The sequence below is a fragment of the Anguilla anguilla genome, chromosome 12 (genome assembly GCF_013347855.1).
Source record: "Anguilla anguilla isolate fAngAng1 chromosome 12, fAngAng1.pri, whole genome shotgun sequence".
NCBI classification, from domain to species: domain Eukaryota; kingdom Metazoa; phylum Chordata; class Actinopteri; order Anguilliformes; family Anguillidae; genus Anguilla; species Anguilla anguilla.
In genome coordinates, this window is record NC_049212.1 from 43,420,115 (window position 1) to 43,441,894 (window position 21,780).

The 21,780-nt window shown below is 45.5% G+C and overlaps 1 protein-coding gene across 1 annotated transcript in view; it reads left to right on the plus strand.

Annotated features, from left to right (window-relative positions):
- The first annotated feature begins 5,350 nt into the window (after positions 1 to 5,350).
- The window catches only part of epha4l (eph receptor A4, like), a 46,900-nt gene continuing 30,470 nt past the window's right edge, over positions 5,351 to 21,780 (plus strand). Inside the window, exons 1-3 of the mRNA XM_035383817.1 lie at positions 5,351 to 5,447; positions 7,124 to 7,191; positions 14,965 to 15,628. Coding sequence (XP_035239708.1) covers positions 5,351 to 5,447; positions 7,124 to 7,191; positions 14,965 to 15,628 — 829 coding nt within the window. The remainder of the gene's footprint in view (positions 5,448 to 7,123; positions 7,192 to 14,964; positions 15,629 to 21,780) is intronic.

Consider the following 21,780-nt stretch of genomic DNA (forward strand, 5'->3'; position numbering starts at 1 on the left):
AATCTAAGCTACGAGTGAACCAGTGTAGGTATAAACAGTCAGTTAACTCATTTAGCCAGGATTTTTGGTGGGGAAAAAACCTGCTTACACACTGGCCCTCGAAGACTGGAATTGCTCATCCCTGCTTTAGTAGATCTGGCATGTTTTCTGAGTTGAGATTCCTGCCCAACTCTACCACATCTCTCAGAAAGGAGAAAACAATCATGTTTATGATTCACAGCCTGTGACTGCATCTGAAACATTAAACTGGGCTGGCAGAATCTCACCCCTCTACATGGCCTCCCACACACAGCCCCACCCAGCACTGAACACCAAGAGGGTTCATCTGATGGGTTCATTTCAGTGGGAAAGATCTTCTGCAGGCCTGCGTGTAGAAATGAACAGTTTTAGCTTTATAGCGCGCTGATGTGTTTGAAAAGGGGATTCTGGCTGAATGGCAGAGTGCCGGTTTGTATCATTCTCTCCCACACCCCCCTGCCCCCCCAGAACCCCCCCGCCCCCCCCCAGCCTGGCCTCTTTGTGTCTGCAGTTTGGGCTCTCCAGGACCAGGGCTTGCCGCTTCTCTATTGGTCAGATGAAATTTAGTGTGGGAGGGGTACAGGGGGGTGAGAGCTCAACCTGGGACACGGGGCGTGGCCAGGAACACAGAGCGCAGTGTGAGTGGCACACAATGCAGATGTGTGGGCAGATGCCATCTGGGGGGTAGCTGGGGGACCGCTTAAGGGGTCCCTTCATTTGGGAGAATGGAGAAATTATCTGAGAGTCATCAATCAAAAATCTGTGACACAAATGACCAAAAACAACGGTCCTGATGCGACCGAGTGCCCCGTGTCAGAACCGCCCGCCGCCAGCACCCCCAACAGGGCCACCGATCAATAGGGCCCGCCGGTCAAGCCCAGCTCCCATTGGCCAGTTCCCTGTGAGCCGCCCCCCTGTCTAACCCAGCTTTACGGCTACGCCGGCCGCCATTCATCCCTCACACTGGCGGACAATCGATGCCGACCACAGCCGTCCTGGAGCGCAGATGCTTTGCCCGACTCATTATTTCGGCCGAGATTGTTTCGCCGGAGCAACCGCTCCACCACAAAGGCGTGAGACCGAAGCCCTGGAGACGTCACGTCACCTGCTCGCCGTCTACCACCATTCCCCCAGCGGTCCCGCTCTGCCCGCCTCACTGCCACAGTCTGGCCCAATCTGGCCCCATTCTAAATCCCAACACGTCCCAAGTGGCAGACGTACACAGAAGCAGGTGGATGGCGGTCTCATGTACATTATGCCTGAATTACTAGTAAAAAGACCGCAGTATTGTTATAGTTGCTAGATAATTAGTAAGCCGTCCATAGCGGGGGGAGAGGGGGGGGGGGATGGGGGGGCGGGCTGTACCTCCCATTTCTCAGTTAGTCGTTTTCAGTGCTGCAGTTGCTGTGAAATATGCTCAATAGATTATGGTTCACTGTTATTAAACACTTGCATCTTTCTCACAAATGTCATATTAGATGTAGCAGGGCTAAACAAGACTTCTAGAAATGACCTGTACAGCACTCACATTTTTCCATAATTTTAGCCATAATAAAGGTAAATTTAGACATTACACTGCAGGGAAAACTCCTTGAATGGCTTATTACCATGAAGAGGAAAAGTAATGGGTGAAGCTGGTAGAATGGTAGAAATGGGAATTTTAAGCAACATGAGTTTGTGCAGGCATTTGCAGGTGTATTTTTTAGGAGAAACTCTGATTGTGTAGTGGTGTAATTTTTAGGGGAAACTCTGATGGTGTGGTGGTGTATTTTAGGGGAAACTCTGATGGTGTGGTGGTGTATTTTTTAGGGGAAACTCTGATGGTGTGGTGGTGTATTTTAGGGGAAACTGATGGTGTGGTGGTATATTTTTTAGGAGAAACTGATTGTGTGGTGTATTTTTTTAGGGGAAACTGTGTGGTTGTGTATTTTTAGGGGAGACTGATGGTGTGGTGGTGTATTTTTTAGGGGAAACTCTGATGGTGTGGTGGTGTATTTTTAGGGGAAACACTGATTGTGTGGTGGTGCATTTTTAAAGAAATTATTGGTCATTTGTGAGTGGTGTGCAGACGTTACTTCCTTTACTTACGTAGTTTGAATGTGCATGCACTGGTATTCTCCATCACCCTAACTATACTCATCATGTTCAGATAATGGGAGTGTAGTATTGCATTTAGGGTATCCAGACCCTTTTCATCAATATATGTATTTATAGGAAACACAACAGAGCAGGCCAATGTAAACCTGGTATACATTTATCTGGATTTCACCCTTTAATAGACTGTCAATAACACATGTCAACCTGCTGCTGCAGGTAGAGGGACACATTACTATTTATAATTATTTAATTCAATCCAGTACTGAGAGAACATAGACTAAGCCTACCGCTTCAGCTCAGTGCAGTCCTCCTCAAAAACAGTGCTGTTCTTCAGTCTCTAACTGTGCTGCTGTAAATATCTAACTGTGCTACTGTAAATCTCAAACTGTGCTACTGTAAATCTCTAACTGTGCTGCTGTAAATCCCTAACTGTGCTACTGTAAATATCTAACTGTGCTACTGTAAATCTCTAACTGTGCTGCTCTAAATATTTAACAGTGCTCCTATAAATCTCTAACTCTGCTGCTGTAAAACTATAAGCTGTAAATATCTAACTGTGCTGCTGTAAATCGCTAACAGTGTCCTGCTGCCTGTACATCCCTGACTTTATTTCTGATAGATTTCAAAGACATGCCATTTTATATTTATTTATGCATACCATGCTCAGTTCATGGGGAAATACATAGTATAGCACATATTCTAACAGCATTACCACCCTGTTCAACAACCAGTAAGAAAATGGATCATTCTTGAGAGATCATTTTTAAAAAATGTATTAATGTAAACCCGCATAGTTGTTTCTGTAATGGAGAAAGATCATTATGGCATGTTGAAAACTACTTTCAAAGCTATTTATTCAATAAAAACTGTCCTGTACTACAATATATTCATAAAACGACTGTATGATAAGATAAAGAATCCAAATTCAGCATAACCAATTGAAATGTAAATAGATAAGTAATTTTCATGTCGCAATTTCTGTCACTGTCTTTTGTCACAATTTCCGATTTTCCTGCTTTGTCCTACATGGCCCCCAACATTAAAATGCAGGTACGGCTATATTTCTATTGTCATTTTAATGCGTAGAACTGTGTGTAGATACCCCTTAGATGTAGAAAAATGGCGAGCATTGTTGGGCAAAATAGCCTAATCTCGTGAATGTTTTGTTATTTCAGTCTATCATTGTCTTATCTGAAACAGAAGCTGAAATACTATTGTCTACCCGCATTAATAAACACACAATGTATATCATACTTGTAATGTATCATACGCATTTTTCGGTATTTGACTCCTGACGACCGCTTCCGATGAACATTCCCTTACTACATAAGCCTACACGTCTTTTTCTGCAAGAAGAAACGCAAATGCGTTTTTTCTTTCTGCATTTGGCCTTTTTGTGAATAGTGTTTATGCGACTGGTGTTTAGACGGCAGTTAAAATTCCTCCCTTGCGGAAGAAACTGAATACTCTTTATCTTCCTCCTACGGACAACTCCGCACCCCCTCATCTTCAGCATACAGACACCTCCGCGCCCCCTCACGCGCTTCCGTCATTTAAGCTTTCTGCACCTTCCCGACGTTAAAACAGAGTCCGGAAAACAAGTGCTCCTCTTCTGCAAAGAGGTCGGCGGTTGTCAAACTGCAAAATGCTTGACTGTGTTTTACCTTCCGTCCCACTGTCGCCGTGAAAGAGGACACTGTTGGGCTACGACCTCCTCGGGGTTTCCTCCCCGTGTGTTTTAGGATTTGCGGCGGACAGCGCAGCGCAATGCATTCCATGCGCGCGACCTCCATAGCAAATAGCTGGACAGCGCCTTGAGAAAGGCAGTTCGACCGTAGGTGGACGTGAAAGAAAGTCATAAAAAGAAAAAGAAACAATTCAGCACTATGAAGAGAGGGGAGCAGATGGAATGTTTAACAGAAGATAAGATACCTCTTTTGTTTCAGGGTTGCTGTGTAAGTTGTCTTTGCAAAACTGAAATAAATCAGGTATTGTTTGCAAAGGTTTTATTCAAATGAAAAGCATATGCTACGTTTTCGGAAGTAGGCCAATGCGCCGCGTTTTCTTCTTCATTCCGGATTATATAAGCATACTCCACATGAACATAGCAGTACATTTTAATTCCGAATCCAGTGGGTAAACACTCAGTCATGCTTGAGAATTTAAAGCATGCGTTATTAAAATAAAAATTTTAATAATTAAAATACTGTCTTAATGCAGGGCGAGATCTATAAAAAAACATTGTTAACGGAAATCCCTAGCCTATTTCAAATTAAATATTACCGGTGAAAAATTGGCATATATGTTTCTCGAATAAAAATGTCGGCGTCGGCGTTCACGTTTTTTTGCACCCCACTATACTAGCTGGGCCTTCTACAATCCTGCAGCAGTACCCTCAACCGCCAGGTCCCGTGTCTGCGTCCTCTAGGTGGCGCCCTTGTCACAAATCGTAGCGTGGTGTAATGTCTATCGTATCGCATCGCTGTTGCCCCTGATTACCATGCGGCTTTTTAACACGGGCCAGCTAACATTCAAACCCGTTTGCTCAGTTTAGACATACCGTCTTTTAATGCAGTGCGCCTGACTTGCTCTCGCAGCTTCAGGAAGTTGCGGGGAAAATATAATATATTTTGGAATTATTGTAATGGGCTACTTTGCTTCTGATGAAGCTACTTGCATATTTCAAATGCATAAAAACGGCTCGCATCTCACAAGTCGGCCTGTTTGGGAAACTACACTGTAAAACAAGTAAACGGCCATTTGCTGGGAAAATAACCAAAGTGATTCTAAATATTCAAATGTGCGCATAAACAAATAACCTAATTAATCAATGCACTCATTTCACGTATCACAAGTATTCATCGTCCATTAAAATATTAATTTAAAGGTGGTGTCCAGAAAACGTTTATCATGGTTTAATCTCTTAAATCTTTCATTTTAGGAATCGTCAAGAAGTGCCTGGGGAGCGCGTGTCCATAAAAACTCGCGCACCTTTTATCTTCACTAAACCACCACTCAAACGAAACAAGAGAAGCAGTGCGGTTAATGATTATTTGACTTTTTCCCTTTCTTTCTTTCCCTAGTTGGATTGACAGTAGCGTCAGCGAGTGAAGAAACGCCCCCTGGCAATGAGAGCGACGGGCAGCTCGGCAGACTGAGACATAGACGCTTATTCCACAGGGAAAGAGAAATTTGGAGGCGTGCAGCACGGAGCAACAGAAACAGCGAGTGACAAATGACACAAATGGCCAGAATTCTGTACATGGCGACTTCTATCCTGTTCAAAATTTCCACGTTCGTTTCCTCGGCACGGATTTATCCTCAAAATGAAGGTAAGAAATTGTACAGTCGTGCGAACCGCTTGGCTTTTTGGTGGGTTACTCCACGCGGACGGCACATTGGTCTCACTTTGCCTGGAGGGTCCGTACGTGTCCCGCACCGTGTAGAAGTGCACGATCAACCGGACGATAAAATTTAACCTGAGCATTTCTTGCATTAGTGTATTTTAGTCGAGGAAACGGTAGATATGCACGCGCACGCTCTGTTACTAATGAGTTCCACTTTTCATCGCGGATTCTCAGGAGCCCTGTATCAAGAAAATGGCTTTGCGACCTGGAATGATCTGAGTCACTCTGCCGGACCACCGGCAAGAAAGGAGGACTGTCAAAAATTCTACATGCGCACTGTGGTACTGCTGTAACCATGCTCTGTTAATATATATACATATGTATACACACACACACACACACACACACAGCATGGTTACAGGAGTGCCTGAGTACTAAATATATATATAACATTTAAGTCCAATTTGTGAGTATTTTCGGAGCCGGTTGTATTTGGAAGGACATTCAAACATCGAATTCGGAATTCGCGTAAATTAATTTAGCAAGGTTTTTTTTTGGCTTGCCTGTGTGCGCTTTTTATGTGACAGGTTTAGTGATTATTACAAAATGAAGCCAAACTGTTGGTCTTATCAAGTTTATTCATCTATGTAAGTTCGAATACGCTTAATGCCACGGAAATTATTATTTCACTTGTTTAATGGTGTTCATTCTTCACACTAATGTTTCTGTTAAAATGTATAATTAGTCGCCATGACCTCATCCTTAATCCGGGACATGATTCAGTCAACAGCTAGTAAATGTGAAGTTATCGACACAATTGAAGTGTGATTTTAAGGCTAACGCTGTTTTTTTTGTTTTTGTTTTGTTTTTTGCGTGTCAGTGAATTCAAGTCACGCACGCTGCTCTGTTCTTCGGTTTCCCACATTTATATAATGCACGTGCGATATTTAATCCATACTAAATTAATTGAAAGTGAAAGATTACAATTGTTTTTCGTGAAGAAACAAATCTGCATACCAAGCTCAAAAGCCTCCACCGACAAATACTCTGTGATCAAACTGAGACGGCTGGCTCGCGCCCAGTACCCCCGATGGGTTTTTATGATGCCGTCCGAATCCCAAACTAACACAGATAGCGATAGCGCATCAGATTAGATTTCCACAGTACCGGCCATTCTCCTACTGCTTTGGGATTATGTCGTTAAGAATTTCCTTATGAATGTCTCTAAATGTTCGTTCAATCCCATACAAGTGATAACAGTAGCCTAATTGAAGACATACATGGTTGCCGACCCTATGTGTACATACGTGTTTCTATGCAGTCGCCGTTTATCCATTTTATGTAGCCTATACCTTCAATGGTCTTACGATGACACGATAAGATGTATTTTCTGTTGTGTAGCTATAGGGTTACAAACATAGCGTGAATGATTTAATACCAATTTTGACTTTTTAAAAATCAACATTTCCTCTGAAGGCAAATCGAGAAAGGGTGTTAAAACAGCAGTTTCTTTCAATTAAACAGACGGAAACTTCAGAAGCAACAATACGGACAAAACAATTGTATTTTTTTCATACACATTTTCTTCAAGTGAAGTAATGGAAATATATTTTGTGTCGATAGAGCAGATATACTGACATGTGCATTGTTTCGCTTTATAGTTACTTTGCTGGATTCCAAATCAGTACAAGGGGAACTTGGATGGGTTGCGAGTCCAGCAGAAGGAGGGGTAAGTGTTCTCTGAATTAAACATGCGGGAAGACGCATTTCTTTATGCATTCCACCAGACTCCGGTAATGCTCCGATTGGAGACAGATACTTAATTTGGCGTCATGTTTCCCGAATTGAATGTGAATCTGGCCATTCTTTGTGGGGAAGCATTATAGCCAGTCCTTTCCTCAGAAAGGTTCAGAACGTTATGTTTGTCAATGAAGGCATTGCATTGGTGGTTTGCCATTAAAAGATGGGGAATGGGAAATGGGACAACACTGAGGTTATCATCACATTGTAATTTCTAGAGTTCACCAAAGGCACCAGCGTCCGCTGTTGCTTTTGCACGGGAAACAGCGCTACCTAAAACAGGCCCCGAGGCGCGCGCTGGTTAAACACAGGCTCAGTTGTTCTCCGGACTGCAGTCGTGGGGCACGGTTTATGGTGCACGAGCGTCTAGGAGAAAGTCGTGGAGCTGGTAAACATTCACATTACAGATTGTTTTATAAGCAATGGGAATGAAACTGGTGGGCACACATGGGCACACATGCGCACACGCGCACACGCGCGCACACATAAATATATATACATAAGAGAAAGATTTTGACCAAATGTAACACAGCCTTTTTGGGTGGATGCATCGAGCTTGAACAAGGTATTTGAGGTTAAACACACAGAATGACCCTCTCTTTCTCTTTAAAGAATGGTGGGAGATTTCAATAAATATTTCTAAATCGGCTGCATTTTTATGTAAGATTTGAATAGCCTGTGATGAGTGATGTTAGCTGGGTAACTTCATATTATTACAGTGATGGGTCCCAACATGAGCGGGGTTGTTTGGTTGGCACTGATTTTGGGGTTATTGCAACCAACCCTGGAATAGGTGTGTAATTAATGCAATGACGTATATATATATATATATATATATATATATATATATATATATAATGCATGTGTCATCACATTATTAACTGCATGCCTATACCAGGGTTGGCCGACAATATTGATCTTGGCCCAATTTGGATATCAGTATCCCATATTAATGGGAGGCCTATATTTTGCAAGTTTGAATGAATGACTTATAGAAAGTGCTTTGAATGTGTGAGTAACCTGCCATTTGTGTTTTTCTTCAGGTATTTCTTTTTGTACTGTGTTTGTTATGAGTAAGTGATAATAGTAATGCATATGTTGGCTTTGAGAGACGTGCATACACACTCATAGGGGGCGACATAGCTCAGGAGGTAAGACCGATTGTCTGGCAGTCGGAGGGTTGCCGGTTCAAACCCCGCCCTGGGCATGTCGAAGTGTCCTTGAGCAAGACACCTAACCCCTAACCCCTAACTGCTCTGGCGAATGAGAGGCATCAATTGTAAAGCGCTTTGAATAAAAGCGCTATATAAATGCAGTCCATTTACCATTTACATGTATGCATGCTAACCCATGCTGTAGCTGAAAGAAACTCATAGGTATGCATTCACTAATTTTTCTCTTATCATGAATGAAATTAAGTGTTTCTCGTATTTTTAAATGGAAATGTTTTAATAGATATCGTGTACATGACAGATCTACTATTTGTCTGTATGTCGATAGAGGATATATAGGGCTAGCTAACATTAATTTAGAAACCTGGGGTTTGCAGGGTGGCCTAGATAAGAAGGAGTTAACAGTAGAAATACGGTCAATTTATCACTTTAAGATAATCAATAAACCTGAAACCTGCTGTGAAGAAGTCCATAGCCTATGGCTTCCTCTTTTAACTTTTCCTAAACAAATGTATTGAACACTGTTATATAATTTGAACATCAATATTTCATAAGGAAATATTTCATACACTCACTAATTGCCATGAACAGTGAAATTGACTCATTATCTTGCACTGCTTCCCATGCCACCAGCAGGTCGAATCGCAGCGCAGATTTCCGTGCTTAATTACAGGGCTGCCTGTACTAACATTATACACTCACTCTGTTGACTTGTTAGCAAGCTAGTTAACGCTAAACTCGGTCAAAATGTCATAAGCAAAACTAAAATGTGGGTGCATTTTACCGAGTGGGATTCAAACAATATGAAGTGGATTAGGAACAAAGGGTTATTGTTTAATCACGTTGTTTGCTCATTCTTCTAAAGGTAGATGGAAGTTTCAGGTTTGAAGAGTGTTTAAATGAAAGAGAATGGATTTCAGCAATATACATTAGTTTCCCACAAAGATTATGCAGTTGCAAATGCAATAAAAAATAACTAAATAATAGCAATAGCAATAGCAAGTAACCCAGTGTAATGAGTAATAAGAGATTTGCCTGAATCTGAGGTGGGATTTGAAGCTGGCTCATTTGTTCGAAGGTCCCATAGGGAGCTACTAGTGCACTCAAATCAAATTAATCAATCAAATTTTATTTGTATAGCGTATTTTACAGCAGTTGTCACAATACGCTTTACAGACAACCCTGGTCTAAACCCCCACAGGGGCAAGCCTAAGGCAAAAGTGGCAAGGAAAAACTCCTTGTGGCAGATGGGGAGAAACCTTGGAAGGAACCAGGCTCAAGGGGGAAACCCATCCTCCTCTGGTCGGCTCAGGGTGCCGACTGGTAACCAACATTTTCATAGGGTTTATGATGTGGCTCAGATGATGGGTGGGGCCGGGTGGCGGTGATGGGGAACAGCAGGTGGCGACAGATGTGGGCAGGGTGGAGGCAATGACGAAAGAGGGGCTGGACTGCAGAGGTGGGGGAGACCAGATGACTCTCAAAGCACTCTCGAGGGTTGGGGCAAGAGCCCCGCCAGCAGCGTGGGGAAGAGGGTAGAAACGGCAATTAGGGAATTTGCAATATAGAAGACAGTGGGTAAAGTGGCAGCAGTATGTATTGGGGGATCCCGCCAGGAGTAATATATGGCTGCATAGCTACTAGGACAGGGATGGAGAGCCCATGCAGTCATGAGGGGTGGAAAACCATACCCGCCTATCAAGAGCCAGCCCATATAAAGTCGGGTCACAGCTGATTGACAGGTGACAGTAAGGAAAGGATTACCACCTACAAAGCTCTATGATTACAGGCTTCTCGCACCCTGTCTCCAGACTATAACTGATTATAAGCCTGAGCATAGAGGTGCGTTTTTAATCCAGATTTAAATATTGAGACTGAGTCTGACTCCTTTTGTAAGCTGGTTCCACAGTAGTTCCACAGTAGTGGGGCCCTGTAGGAAAAAGCCCTACCACCTTTTAGGTTTTTGGAAATTCTTGGGACTACCAAGTAGCCTGCGTCTTGGGATCGGAGTGACCTTGTGGGCTTATAAGGTAGGAGCAGGTTAGTTGCGTACACAGGTGCATGTCCATGCAGAGCTTTAAAAGTCAGGAGCAAAACCTTGAAATCTATCCTATGCTTAATGGGTAACCAGAGAAGCGACGCTAGTACTGGTGTAATGTGCTCATACTTCTTCGTTCTGGTCAAGATATGAGCAGCTGCATTCTGCACAAGCTGGAGACTCTTTAACGAGTTGTTAGGGCAGCCAGATAGCAGGGCATTACAGTAATCTAACCTAGACGTAACAAACGCATGGATCAATTTTTCAGCATCCCCAACTGACAGGAAATGTCTAATTTTAGCTATGTTGCGTAGCTGAAAGAAGGCAATTCTGGATATGTTTTTATATGGGTGTCAAAAGATAGATCAGGATCAATGGTGACACCAAGGTCTTTAATGACTATATTAGGTTCAGCCAAACAACCATCACAGTTTAAGGTGAGAGTAGACAATTTCTCCCTTAATATTTTGGGACCTAAAACCAACATTTCAGTCTTATCTGAATTTAGGAGCAGAAAATTTGAAAGCATCCAAACCTTGGTATCTACAATACAGGCCTCTAACCATGAAAGTGGCAGTGCTTCACCAGGTTTCATTGAAATATAAATCTGAGTATCGTCCGCATAATAGTGGAACTCTACGCCATGTGCCCGGATAATATTGCCAAGTGGTAGCATATATATAGCGAGAAGAGTACTGGTCCTAGTACTGATCCTTGTGGAATACCGTATTTCATTATTGAGGAGCTGGACTCTTCTTCTTTTAATTTGACAAACTGTTTCCTGTCACATAGGTATGATCCAAACCATGCGAGTGCCTGTCCATGAAGTCCAACACAGGCCTGGAGTCTGTCCAGTAGAATTCCATGATCAATTGTGTCAAAAGCTGCACTCAGGTTGAGGAGTACAAGAACCGACACAGAGTTACAGTCGGCTGACAGTAGTAAATCATTTGTAACCTTGATAAGTGCGGTTTTTGTGCTGTGGTGGGGTCTAAACCCTGATTGGAATACTTCAAGGATACCATTAGAGCTAAGGTATGCACTTAGTTGCTTAGCAACAGTTTTCTCCAATAATTTTGATCATTAGAAATGGAAGGTTTGAAATAGGTCTATACTTTTCCAATTTATCAGGATCTAGGTTTGGTTTCTTCAATAATGGCTTAATAACTGCCACTTTTAGTGACTCAGGTACATATCCTGTGACTAGGGATGTGTTAATGATTTTTAGTATATGCTGGCCTAGTACCGGAAATAGTTCTTTAATCCAATTTGAAGGAATAGGATCGAGTAGACAGGTCGTCGGTTTTGAGGACATAACTAATTCGGATAACTCAACCATGCTAATGGGCGTAAAACAATTTAGTACCGCTGTCTGTAAATCTTCCTGTTGTAACCAGGTGCGGGGCTGTTTATTAACATGAACAGGAATAGTGCATTATGGAGACAGTTTGGAAATCTGGTCTCTAATAGCCTCAATTTTCTGATCGAAGTCATTGCTGCTAAGATTGGAGGGATAAGTTGAAAACTCTGATGATTGTTTTTTAGTTAATTTATCCACAGTACAAAATAGAAATTTTGGGTTATGTCTGTTTTGCTCAATTAGTTTTGAGAAAAAGGCTGATCTAGCAGAAGCAAGAGCTTGCTTATACTGAGGAAAGTTGTTTTTTCATGCAAGATGAAATACACGGCACTAGCCGTGGGGGCTGAAAATGATTATTATTTATGTAAATGTGTGTGCTTCTATATGTGTCAATTTAGTGCGTGTATCCCATGTTTATATTGGCTAAATGTCCAATCGGAAGACATATTCTGTGTGAGCCTGGGGCAGTTATGATGATGTAATCAGCAGGAAAAAGGAGGAAAAACGCAAAATCCCCAAAGTTGGGGCTTTGTGTGCTTGTGTTTTACTTCTGTAGGAAACCCTGAAAAGTGGCAAACTCTCTGTGCTGTACAGGTATGGAACATGCTACCCTACCAAGCCGTAACTTGGCTTGATGGCATACCTGTCATCCCAATGTATGAGTATACAGTACACACACAAGTATTTTGTATGTGTGTGTATTTTTCTGTGGCCTAACAGCTGAGCTGTTATTGCTCCTAGACATTTCCACTTCACAATAACAGCATCCACAATTGGCCAGGCTTTTTGGAAAGCATTCTATGACAGTGGCAAGCTGAAAGGCAGTGAGCTCTTCAGTACAACCCACTCTGCTTCCAATGTGTGTCTATGGAGATCGTATGGCTGCGTGCTTGATTTTATGCTCCTGTTAGCAAAGGGTGTAAGTGAAGTAGCTGAACCCACTAATTAGAAGGGGTGTCCACATTCTTCTGGCCATGAACTGTACACACACACGTATATTGTATGTGTGCATTTTTGTCTGCAAACCTAGCCTGTGACATTCAATGTTTTGTGAAGTTGTAGATGTTTAATAGTTTATATAGACTATTTGAACACCGTATACTTATACTTATACCGTATACACAAATGTAGTCCATAATACAATAAGTAAATGAATAAATAAATAAATAAATAAATAAATAAATAAATAAATAAATGTTAAAAAATAACCTGAAAAATATGTTGATCTACCACAATGAACCTATCTCTTTTAATCAGTTTAGTATTTTCTTTTCAGGAAGGGATTGATGTGAGTGAGAAAACGTATTCTTCATCTTAAAACCGCGGTATAAAAAAACTTTTTCTTTTTTTTTTTTTTTTTGGGTGGCGACGTTTTCAGTCGCCACCCACCACTTTTGTTAGTTTTTCCTTGAACTTGGCTGGTCCGGGCTGCTTGGTCCCGTGTCAGGGCGCACAGTGTCGGCTCCTCACCCGCTTTATCCCCCGGAGCCTCGTGATTGACAGGGTCCTGGCAGCGCCAACAAGTACACATTCAGCTCCCGATTACGAGCAAGTGCCCCCATTCTCTCCGAGTCCGGGAAAGATACAGCTTTATCGTGGTGAAAGCTTGGCTTCCTATTTAGACCAGAGAAAGGGGGTGGGAGGCAGTCTCTTTAAAATCTATTTCCACACTTTTCTTCTTTCTCACGACGGAGCCGAATTACTGAGCCATATATAATTCCAACCAGTTAATAAGCACATTTAACATTTTCAGAAAGATGAAATGTGATCGCTTTGTATGGAATGCAGCCCTAGACAGCGATCCCGAATGCGCCGTGCCCCATAAGAGAACTGGCCATCCGGAGCTTCCGACACTTCTGTGGACATAGTAGAGACTTTTGAATCAGTTTCCAACAGCCCTAATTCAGCTCCGCGATGAAACGAGGTTTAAACACTTGGTCATGTAAAGTATTCGGTCGTAAGCTGATAGTCCTGGTCATGAAAGGTAAATCATTCCCGAGTCATAGGCGGACCAGAATGCACAGACTGAAGTGCTTTGGAAGATCGAAAAGTCGATTTGGAAAAGTGCTATATAACTGTTAATGTTATTATTATTATTATTATTATTATTATTATTATTATTATTAATAATAATAATAATAATAATAATAATAATAATGTAGTCAGTCTGGTGGCTGCGTAACTAAGATTCTGTAAGAGCATGATTATTTCACTGGTTTACTTGCACGACTCGCTCTCTGTATAAACGTTGATGATTGTTTTTTGACCATCGTTTAAATAACACTCACAGTACTTTTCTATTGCTATAGTCCAAAATATTTCGATTCGGATTTTATACATTTCCTCATCCGCGATTATTCAACCGACGATACCCTATATTTCTCGCCGGATATAGCCGCTTTCCCACATGTAACATTGCTGTATTACCTGTTTTGGCCGGCAGCGTTACTGGCTTCTTTTGCTAATCGTTATCTGGAAATTAATTATTTTTATTCTGGCTTACTAGCCAGAGAAGCTAGCTAAAGTTTGCTCACATATATTTCTAGTAAAGAGAAAATGTAATTATAATCTGCCATTTTCTAATGAGCAAGTAGGCTACGGGAGTGTAGCTGTAGTAGTTCACGTCATTCAGTTTGGCGTCCTTGATCTGGTAATGCTGAAGTTTCGTTCACACGAACACAGGAACATTCCGGAAGTGTAACGAGTGCAATTCCAGCTCCGATTCACACATGACCCGTAAACGGTGAAGTGCCTGGCAATGCTGAATTTGTCAGAAGGGCCTATAATATTTGTTAACATTAAATAAATATTTGTTAAGTGAAATCTATGTTATATTTTTCATTGTACTCTTTAGTATGAAAGATGGGCACCTTAAAATGACCTTGGGTTATTTTTGCTGTAAATCTTACATTTCTACAGTTTATGTGTGTATGTGTGTGTGTTCATGACAGTGTGTGTGAGTTTGTGAGTGTGTGTTTGTGTGTCTGACTCTGAGTGTGTGTGGGCGTGGCTGTGAGTGTTTATGCGTGAGTGTGTGCTCGTGTGTGTGACAGTGTGAGTGTGTGTGTGTGTGCGTGCGTGTGCATCAGTCCAGTGAGGCCAGCCCCTCATGTGTGTGTGTTGTTTCTGCAGTGGGAGGAGGTGAGCATCATGGATGAGAAGAACACGCCCATCCGTACCTACCAGGTGTGCAACGTGATGGAGCCCAGCCAGAACAACTGGCTCCGGACGGACTGGATCCCCCGCGGCGGGGCGCAGCGGGTCTACATGGAGATCAAGTTCACCCTGCGGGACTGCAACAGCCTGCCCGGCGTCATGGGCACTTGCAAGGAGACCTTCAACTTGTACTACTACGAGTCCAACAACGACAAGGAGCGCTACATCCGCGAGAACCAGTTTGGCAAGATCGACACCATCGCGGCCGATGAGAGCTTCACCCAGGTGGATATCGGGGACCGGATCATGAAGCTGAACACGGAGGTGCGGGATGTGGGGGTGCTGACGCGGAAGGGCTTCTACCTGGCCTTCCAGGATGTGGGCGCCTGCATCGCCCTGGTCTCCGTGCGGGTCTTCTATAAGAAGTGCCCTCTGACGGTGCGCAACCTGGCGCAGTTCCCCGACACCATCACGGGCACGGACACATCCTCGCTGGTGGAGGTCAGGGGGTCCTGTGTCAACAACTCGGAGGAGAAGGACGAGCCGAAGATGTACTGCGGGGCTGACGGAGAGTGGCTTGTGCCCATCGGAAACTGCTTGTGCAACCCTGGGTACGAGGATCGCAGCGGAGAGTGCCAGGGTAAGCCCCCCCCCATGTGGAGAGTGCCAGGGTAAGCCCCCCCGCATGTGGAGAGTGCCAGGGTAAGCCCCCCCGCATGTGGAGAGTGCCAGGGTAAGCCCCCCTCCCATGTGGAGAGTGCCAGGGTAAGCCCCCCCCCATGTGGAGAGTGCCAGGGTAAGCCCCCCTCCCATGTGGAGAGTGCCAGGGTAAGCCCCCCCCCCATGTGGAGAGTGCCAGGGTAAGGCCGCCCCCGCCATGTGGAGAGTGGCAGGGTAACCCCCCCCTCCCCGCCATGTGGAGAGTGGCAGGGTAACCCCCCCCCCCCCCCCAAGTGGAGAGTGCCAGGGTAACCCCCCCCTCCCCGCCATGTGGAGAGTGGCAGGGTAACCCCCCCCCCCCCCCCCCAAGTGGAGAGTGGCAGGGTAACCCCCCCCCCCCCCCCAAGTGGAGAGTGGCAGGGTAACCCCCCCCCCAAGTGGAGAGTGGCAGGGTAACCCCCCCCTCCCCTCCCATGTGGAGAGTGCCAGGGTAAGGCCCCCTCCCCCCCATGTGGAGAGTGCCAGTGTAAGGCCCCCTCCCCCACATGTGGAGAGTGGCAGGGTAACCCCCCCCCCCCCCCTCCCCAAGTGGAGAGTGGCAGGGTAACCCCCCCCCCGAAGTGGAGAGTGGCAGGGTAACCCCCCCCCTCCCCTCCCATGTGGAGAGTGCCAGGGTAAGGCCCCCCTCCCATGTGGAGAGTGGCAGGGTAACCCCCCCCCCCCCCCCCAAGTGGAGAGTGGCAGGGTAACCCCCCCCTCCCCTCCCATGTGGAGAGTGCCAGGGTAAGGTCCCCCTCCCATGTGGAGAGTGGCAGGGTAAGGCCCCCTCCCCCCCATGTGGAGAGTGCCAGTGTAAGGCCCCCTCCCCCCCATGTGGAGAGTGCCAGGGTAAGCCCGCCCCCCATGTGGAGAGTGGCAGGGTAACCCCCCCCTCCCCGCCATGTGGAGAGTGGCAGGGTAACCCCCCCCCCCCCGCCATGTGGAGAGTGGCAGGGTAAGCTCCTCCCCCTCCTCCATAAGGTAAGGGGTAATGGGTCTTTATCCATACCCCCCAGTCTTTATAATTGAAACATTGATGAGTGTAAGGGGTAATTAGCTGTCCCTCAGGGAGGCAGTTTGTGGAGAGAGTGTCAGTGTTGGATGAGTGGCTTGGGGTAGCTGCAGGTACTTCTGCTTTGATGGCTGTTTAATCCTGACAGGTTGAGCGGGGTGAGCAAATGGCTGCCACTGCGGCTGACACCAGCTTTCTTTCATCAAGAAGGAAATGGATAGGCTGTGTTAGAGCCACTCAGCTTCAGTCTGTATCAGCACAGCTATCAACAGCTTCAGCTTGTATCAGCACAGTCATCAACAGCTTCAGCCTGTATCAGCACAGCTATCAACAGATTCAGTCTGTATCAGCACAGCACAGCTTCAGCCTGTATCAGCACAGCTATCAACAGCTTCAGCCTGTATCAGCACAGCTATCAACAGATTCAGTCTGTATCAGCACAGCACAGCTTCAGCCTGTATCAGCACAGCTATCAACAGCTGCAGTCTGTATCAGCACAGCTGCAGTCTGTATCAGCACAGCTATCAACAGCTGCAGTCTGTATCAGCACAGCACAGCTTCAGCCTGTATCAGCACAGCTTCAGCTTGTATCAGCACAGCTTCAGTCTGTATCAGCACAGCACAGCTTCAGTCTGTATCAGCACAGCACAGCTTCAGCCTGTATCAGCACAGCACAGCTTCAGCCTGTATCAGCACAGCACAGCTTCAGCCTGTATCAGCACAGCTATCAAAGCTTCAGTCAGCAGGGCACAATGAGCTCTCACCTGCTTCATCTGGCAAATGCTTTCACACAGAGAGGAGCGAAAGCAGTGTGTTTTTCAGGCTTGCTGTGTGTGTCTGCAGCAGTGCATAAGCATTTATTCATAATACTGCCATCGTTTCTGATTGATCATAATGTTACACAGGAAGTAAAATATTGTTTTTACAGAGTAGTTCAGTAAAAGGCTGTAGGCAGGGGAATAGCGTTGTGAAAATGATGTCAGGGAAGGCGGGGATCCGGCCTGTGTGTTTATTGACCTTGGTGTTCCTTGTCTGTGCCGATCCATGTTGCGAAGCACAGCACGATGTTGCTTTTGTTTGTTAGTAGAATCAGTCTGACTGCCTGTCTGCCAACGTTTATCCCAGGAGGCTGAGGCCTGTAGGAAAGGGGGCTTCTGGGTGCTCCTGTAGACGGCCTCAGGCACACGGTCGGTGTTTAATGGTCCTTAAAGTTCGGACAGTGCGGGTGGGGTGGGGTTGCGCTGGGTGGATGGGACAGGTTTATGGTCCCCATTTTCAGCTCTGTAAAGACAGCGGGCTGGACCTGCAGGGGTCAGTGCCTGGCCAGTGTGATTAATGCCGCTCAGCCTCTCCAGCTCCCTTTATTCACGCCGGAGTGCTGTCTAAGCAGACTAACTGCGTCATGAATATGCCTGTGATTTAGGAGAGGGGTGCTCTTTGCTGTAGGCCAGAGGGGCAGCTCACTGCTGGGGCACTGCCCATCACAGATGGTGGGGACAGATTGGGGCGGCTGTCCCGGGGATAGAAGCCTTTATTTGAGGCAGCCTGAGTGATTCTGGGTGGCAGCAAGCAGCTTCCCTTCCACGTGACTGCACCTCAGAAAGAACCCAGGGTAGTGAAGTGCAGTGGTAGTTGAGTTAGTTTGAGAGCTGTAGTAGTTGAGTGTTAGTTTGAGTACAGTGGTAGTTGAGTGTTAGTTTGAGAGCTGTGGAAGTTTAGTTTGAGTGCAGTGGTAGTTGAGTGTTAGGTTTGAGTGCAGTGGTATTTCAGTGCTAGTTTGAGTTCAGTGGTAGTTCAGTGCTAGTTTGAGAGCTGTGGTAGTTGAGTGTTAGTTTGAGTGCAGTGATAGTTGAGTTTGTTTGCGAGCTGTGGCAGTTCAGTGTTAGTTTGAGAGCTGTGGCATTTTGCTTTGAGAGCTGTGGCAGTTTGAGAGCTGTGGCAGTTTGCTTTGAGAGCTGTGGCAGTTTGAGAGCTGTGGCAGTTTGCTTTGAGAGCTGTGGCAGTTTGCTTTGCGAGCAGTGGTAGTTCAGTGCTAGTTTGAGAGCAGTGGTAGTTCAGTGCTAGTTTGAGTGCAGTGGTAGTTGAGTGTTAGGTTTGAGTGCAGTGGTAGTTCAGTGCTAGTTTGAGTGCAGTGGTAGTTCAGTGCTAGTTTGAGAGCTGTGGTAGTTGAGTGTTAGTTTGAGTGCAGTGGTAGTTCAGTGCTAGTTTGAGAGCTGTGGTAGTTGAGTGTTAGTTTGAGTGCAGTGGTAGTTGAGTGTTAGTTTGAGTGCAGTGGTAGTTGAGTGTTAGTTTGAGTGCAGTGGTAGTTGAGTGTTAGTTTGAGTGCAGTGATAGTTGAGTTTGTTTGAGAGCTGTGGCAGTTCAGTGTTAGTTTGAGAGCTGTGGCAGTTCAGTCAGTGTTAGCTTGAGAGCTGTGGCATTTTGCTTTGAGAGCTGTGGCAGTTTGATTTACTCTGCTGTGGGTGCCTGCTCCTGTGATGTGGCTATCCGCTGGATATGTCCATGTGTTTGCTTGAGAGGGTTGGGCTGGCTGAAAGGTTCACCATCAATGTGAGGATGATCTTGGTTTGGGGGGGCGGGGGTGGTGCGTAGGTCGGTATCTGAGCAGGCGGGAATGGGGCCTATCACCTATTGTTAGGGGGGGAGGTGGGCCTGGCGGAAAGGTGGTGACGGGATGAACACTAGCAGAGGTCAGAGGGGCCCCGCTTCTCCCCCCCCACCCCCACCCCAGTAGACAGGGGTTAGGCCTGAAACTGATTGAGACCTCAACACTTTGACAGCTGGGTGTGCTGGGCAGAGCACCCAGTGGGGGGGGGGGGGGGGCGCGTGGGGGGGGGGGGGGCAAATGTTAGACAAAGGGGACCTGAGTAAACACAAAACACTTTTATTATTATTATTATTATTTTAATTTTTTTATTTCAGTTATTTAATGAAAAAGAAATTCAAAGGCTCTGGGACTCTACCGAACTACAATGTGCCATTACCTCTCAAAAGAACACTTGGAAGTAGAGGCATAATTGGGTTATGTAGCAAGACAATGATCCAAAACACAGAAGTCTGCATCTGAATGGCTGAAAATAAGCAAAATTAACATTTTGGAGTGGCCTAGTCAAAGTCCTCACTTGAACCCAATAGAGATGCTGTATAAATAACCAGGTCCTGATGTGTGGAAGTGGTTATATGGCTCAGTAAAACAGTAATATGAAAGGGCAGAAGGATGGGGCACTCTTTTTGTGTGTGTGTGTGTGTGTGTGTGTCGGGGGGGGGGGGGGGGGGGATCTAATAAGCATGAGCAAATATCCCTCCCATGCCCCCTCCCCCTCACTGTCCAACAGACCGATGGGGAGAGTGATATTTGAACAGTGCAGTGTTAGTTTGTCTCATCAGGCTCTTTAATTGTGAGCAGGTGTGTGCTTCCTCATTGTGCCGTCCTCTTCCTCCTCCCCTGTCGTGTGAAACAATGAGCTGACATTGGCTGGTTATGAATATTCAGGGCCTGTTTGTGCGGCGGATGGGAGTCGCGCGTGTTGATTCCTGTCACGATCGCTGTGCTGCTGGTTATGAGTTGATGCTGCTCCTGAGAAAGGAGGATTGTCAGCTGTCTGGGGAAGGGGTGAGAGAGAGAAAGAGAAAAAGACAAAAAAGTTTTGCCCTTTGGTAGCTAGCAGATTCCTCATTTGCATATGCTGTGTGTCCCTGCATGCAAAGCTGGCCCCGCCCACACCCCACTGCCCAGCGACCACAGGGCCCCCCATCCCTCATCCCTGCCCCCCTCCCTACTCTCAGTCTGCAGCTTCATGATAATGTGCATTTCATGCAAATGAGTTCTGTGCAGATTGAACCTTCCTTTCTGTGCTTCCCTCTCTCCCTTCTCCCTCTCTCCCTCACTCCTTCTTTCCCTCTCTCTCTCCCTTCTCCCTCTTTCCCATCCCCCTCACTCCCTCTCTCCCTTCTCCCTCTCTCTAATCTCCCACGCCCCCTCACTCCTTCTTTCCCTCACTCTCTCCCTCACTCCCTTCTCCCTCTCTTCTCTCTCCCATCTCCCTCTCTCCCTCACTCCTCTCTTTATGGCTCTCTTGCTCTCTGTAATTAGTTGTGTATCATTACCTCTGCCAAGGAGGTAACGTCCGTTTGGCCTTTTGTCTGTTCATCCGTCAGTCTGTCTATTTGTCCATCTGCAAAAGTTGTGGCTCCAAGAGGAAGAAGCCTTTTGATTTTGGTGACCCCATGACCTTTCCTCTAGCGCCACCATCAGGCTAAACATACGCTGAAGAGTCAATTCTGGATTGCCTGCACATTGGCTGTGCTCATTAATGCAAGGGGAGATTGCTGTGCCTCTACTGAATACATTCTGTCCCCATTCCTTTGTCTCCATGCGTTACTTAAAGTGGAGTGTGTGCGCATGTTTGTTTTTCCATGTATGCATGTGTGTTTGTGTTTCTGTTTGTGTTTCTGTTTGTGTGTGTGTGTGTGTGTGTGTGGGCATGTATTACTATCTTTGTGAGAAACAAATGTCCCCACAAGGATAGAAAGATGAGGAAAATTACGCAAGGTGGGGACCTTTTGCTGGTCCCCACAAGTTCAAGAGGCTGTTTTAGGGTTAGGACTTAAGGTTAGGGTTAGGGTTACAATTAGGTTAAGGTTAGGGTTAAGGTTAAGCATGTAGTGGTTGGGGTTAGGGTTAGGGTTAGAGGTTATGGAAAGAATGTAAGTCAATGGGAAGTCCTCACAAGTATAGCAATACAAACATGCGTGTGTGTGTGTGTGTGAGAGAGAGAGAGAGATACCTTGGAGAAGTTCTGTCTCTATATGCATATGAGGTAAGGATGGGACCCTGCAGTGCAATCTCAGGAGGGTCATGACCAATCAGGGTCCATCCGAAGTGAAGTGTTCCAAATGAAAGCTCCAGCTGGTGCTAGTCCTGTCTTATCCCACAATGCACAGCAGGATCACAACCAATCTGCAGGCTTCAAGCTGCTTCTTCCTGTAGCGCCTTCTGTCTTACATAAAGCAGGTTTCCAGCACAGTGTGGGGTTTATACTCCTCTTAGATAAAGCAGCTTTCCAGCGCAGTGTGGGGTT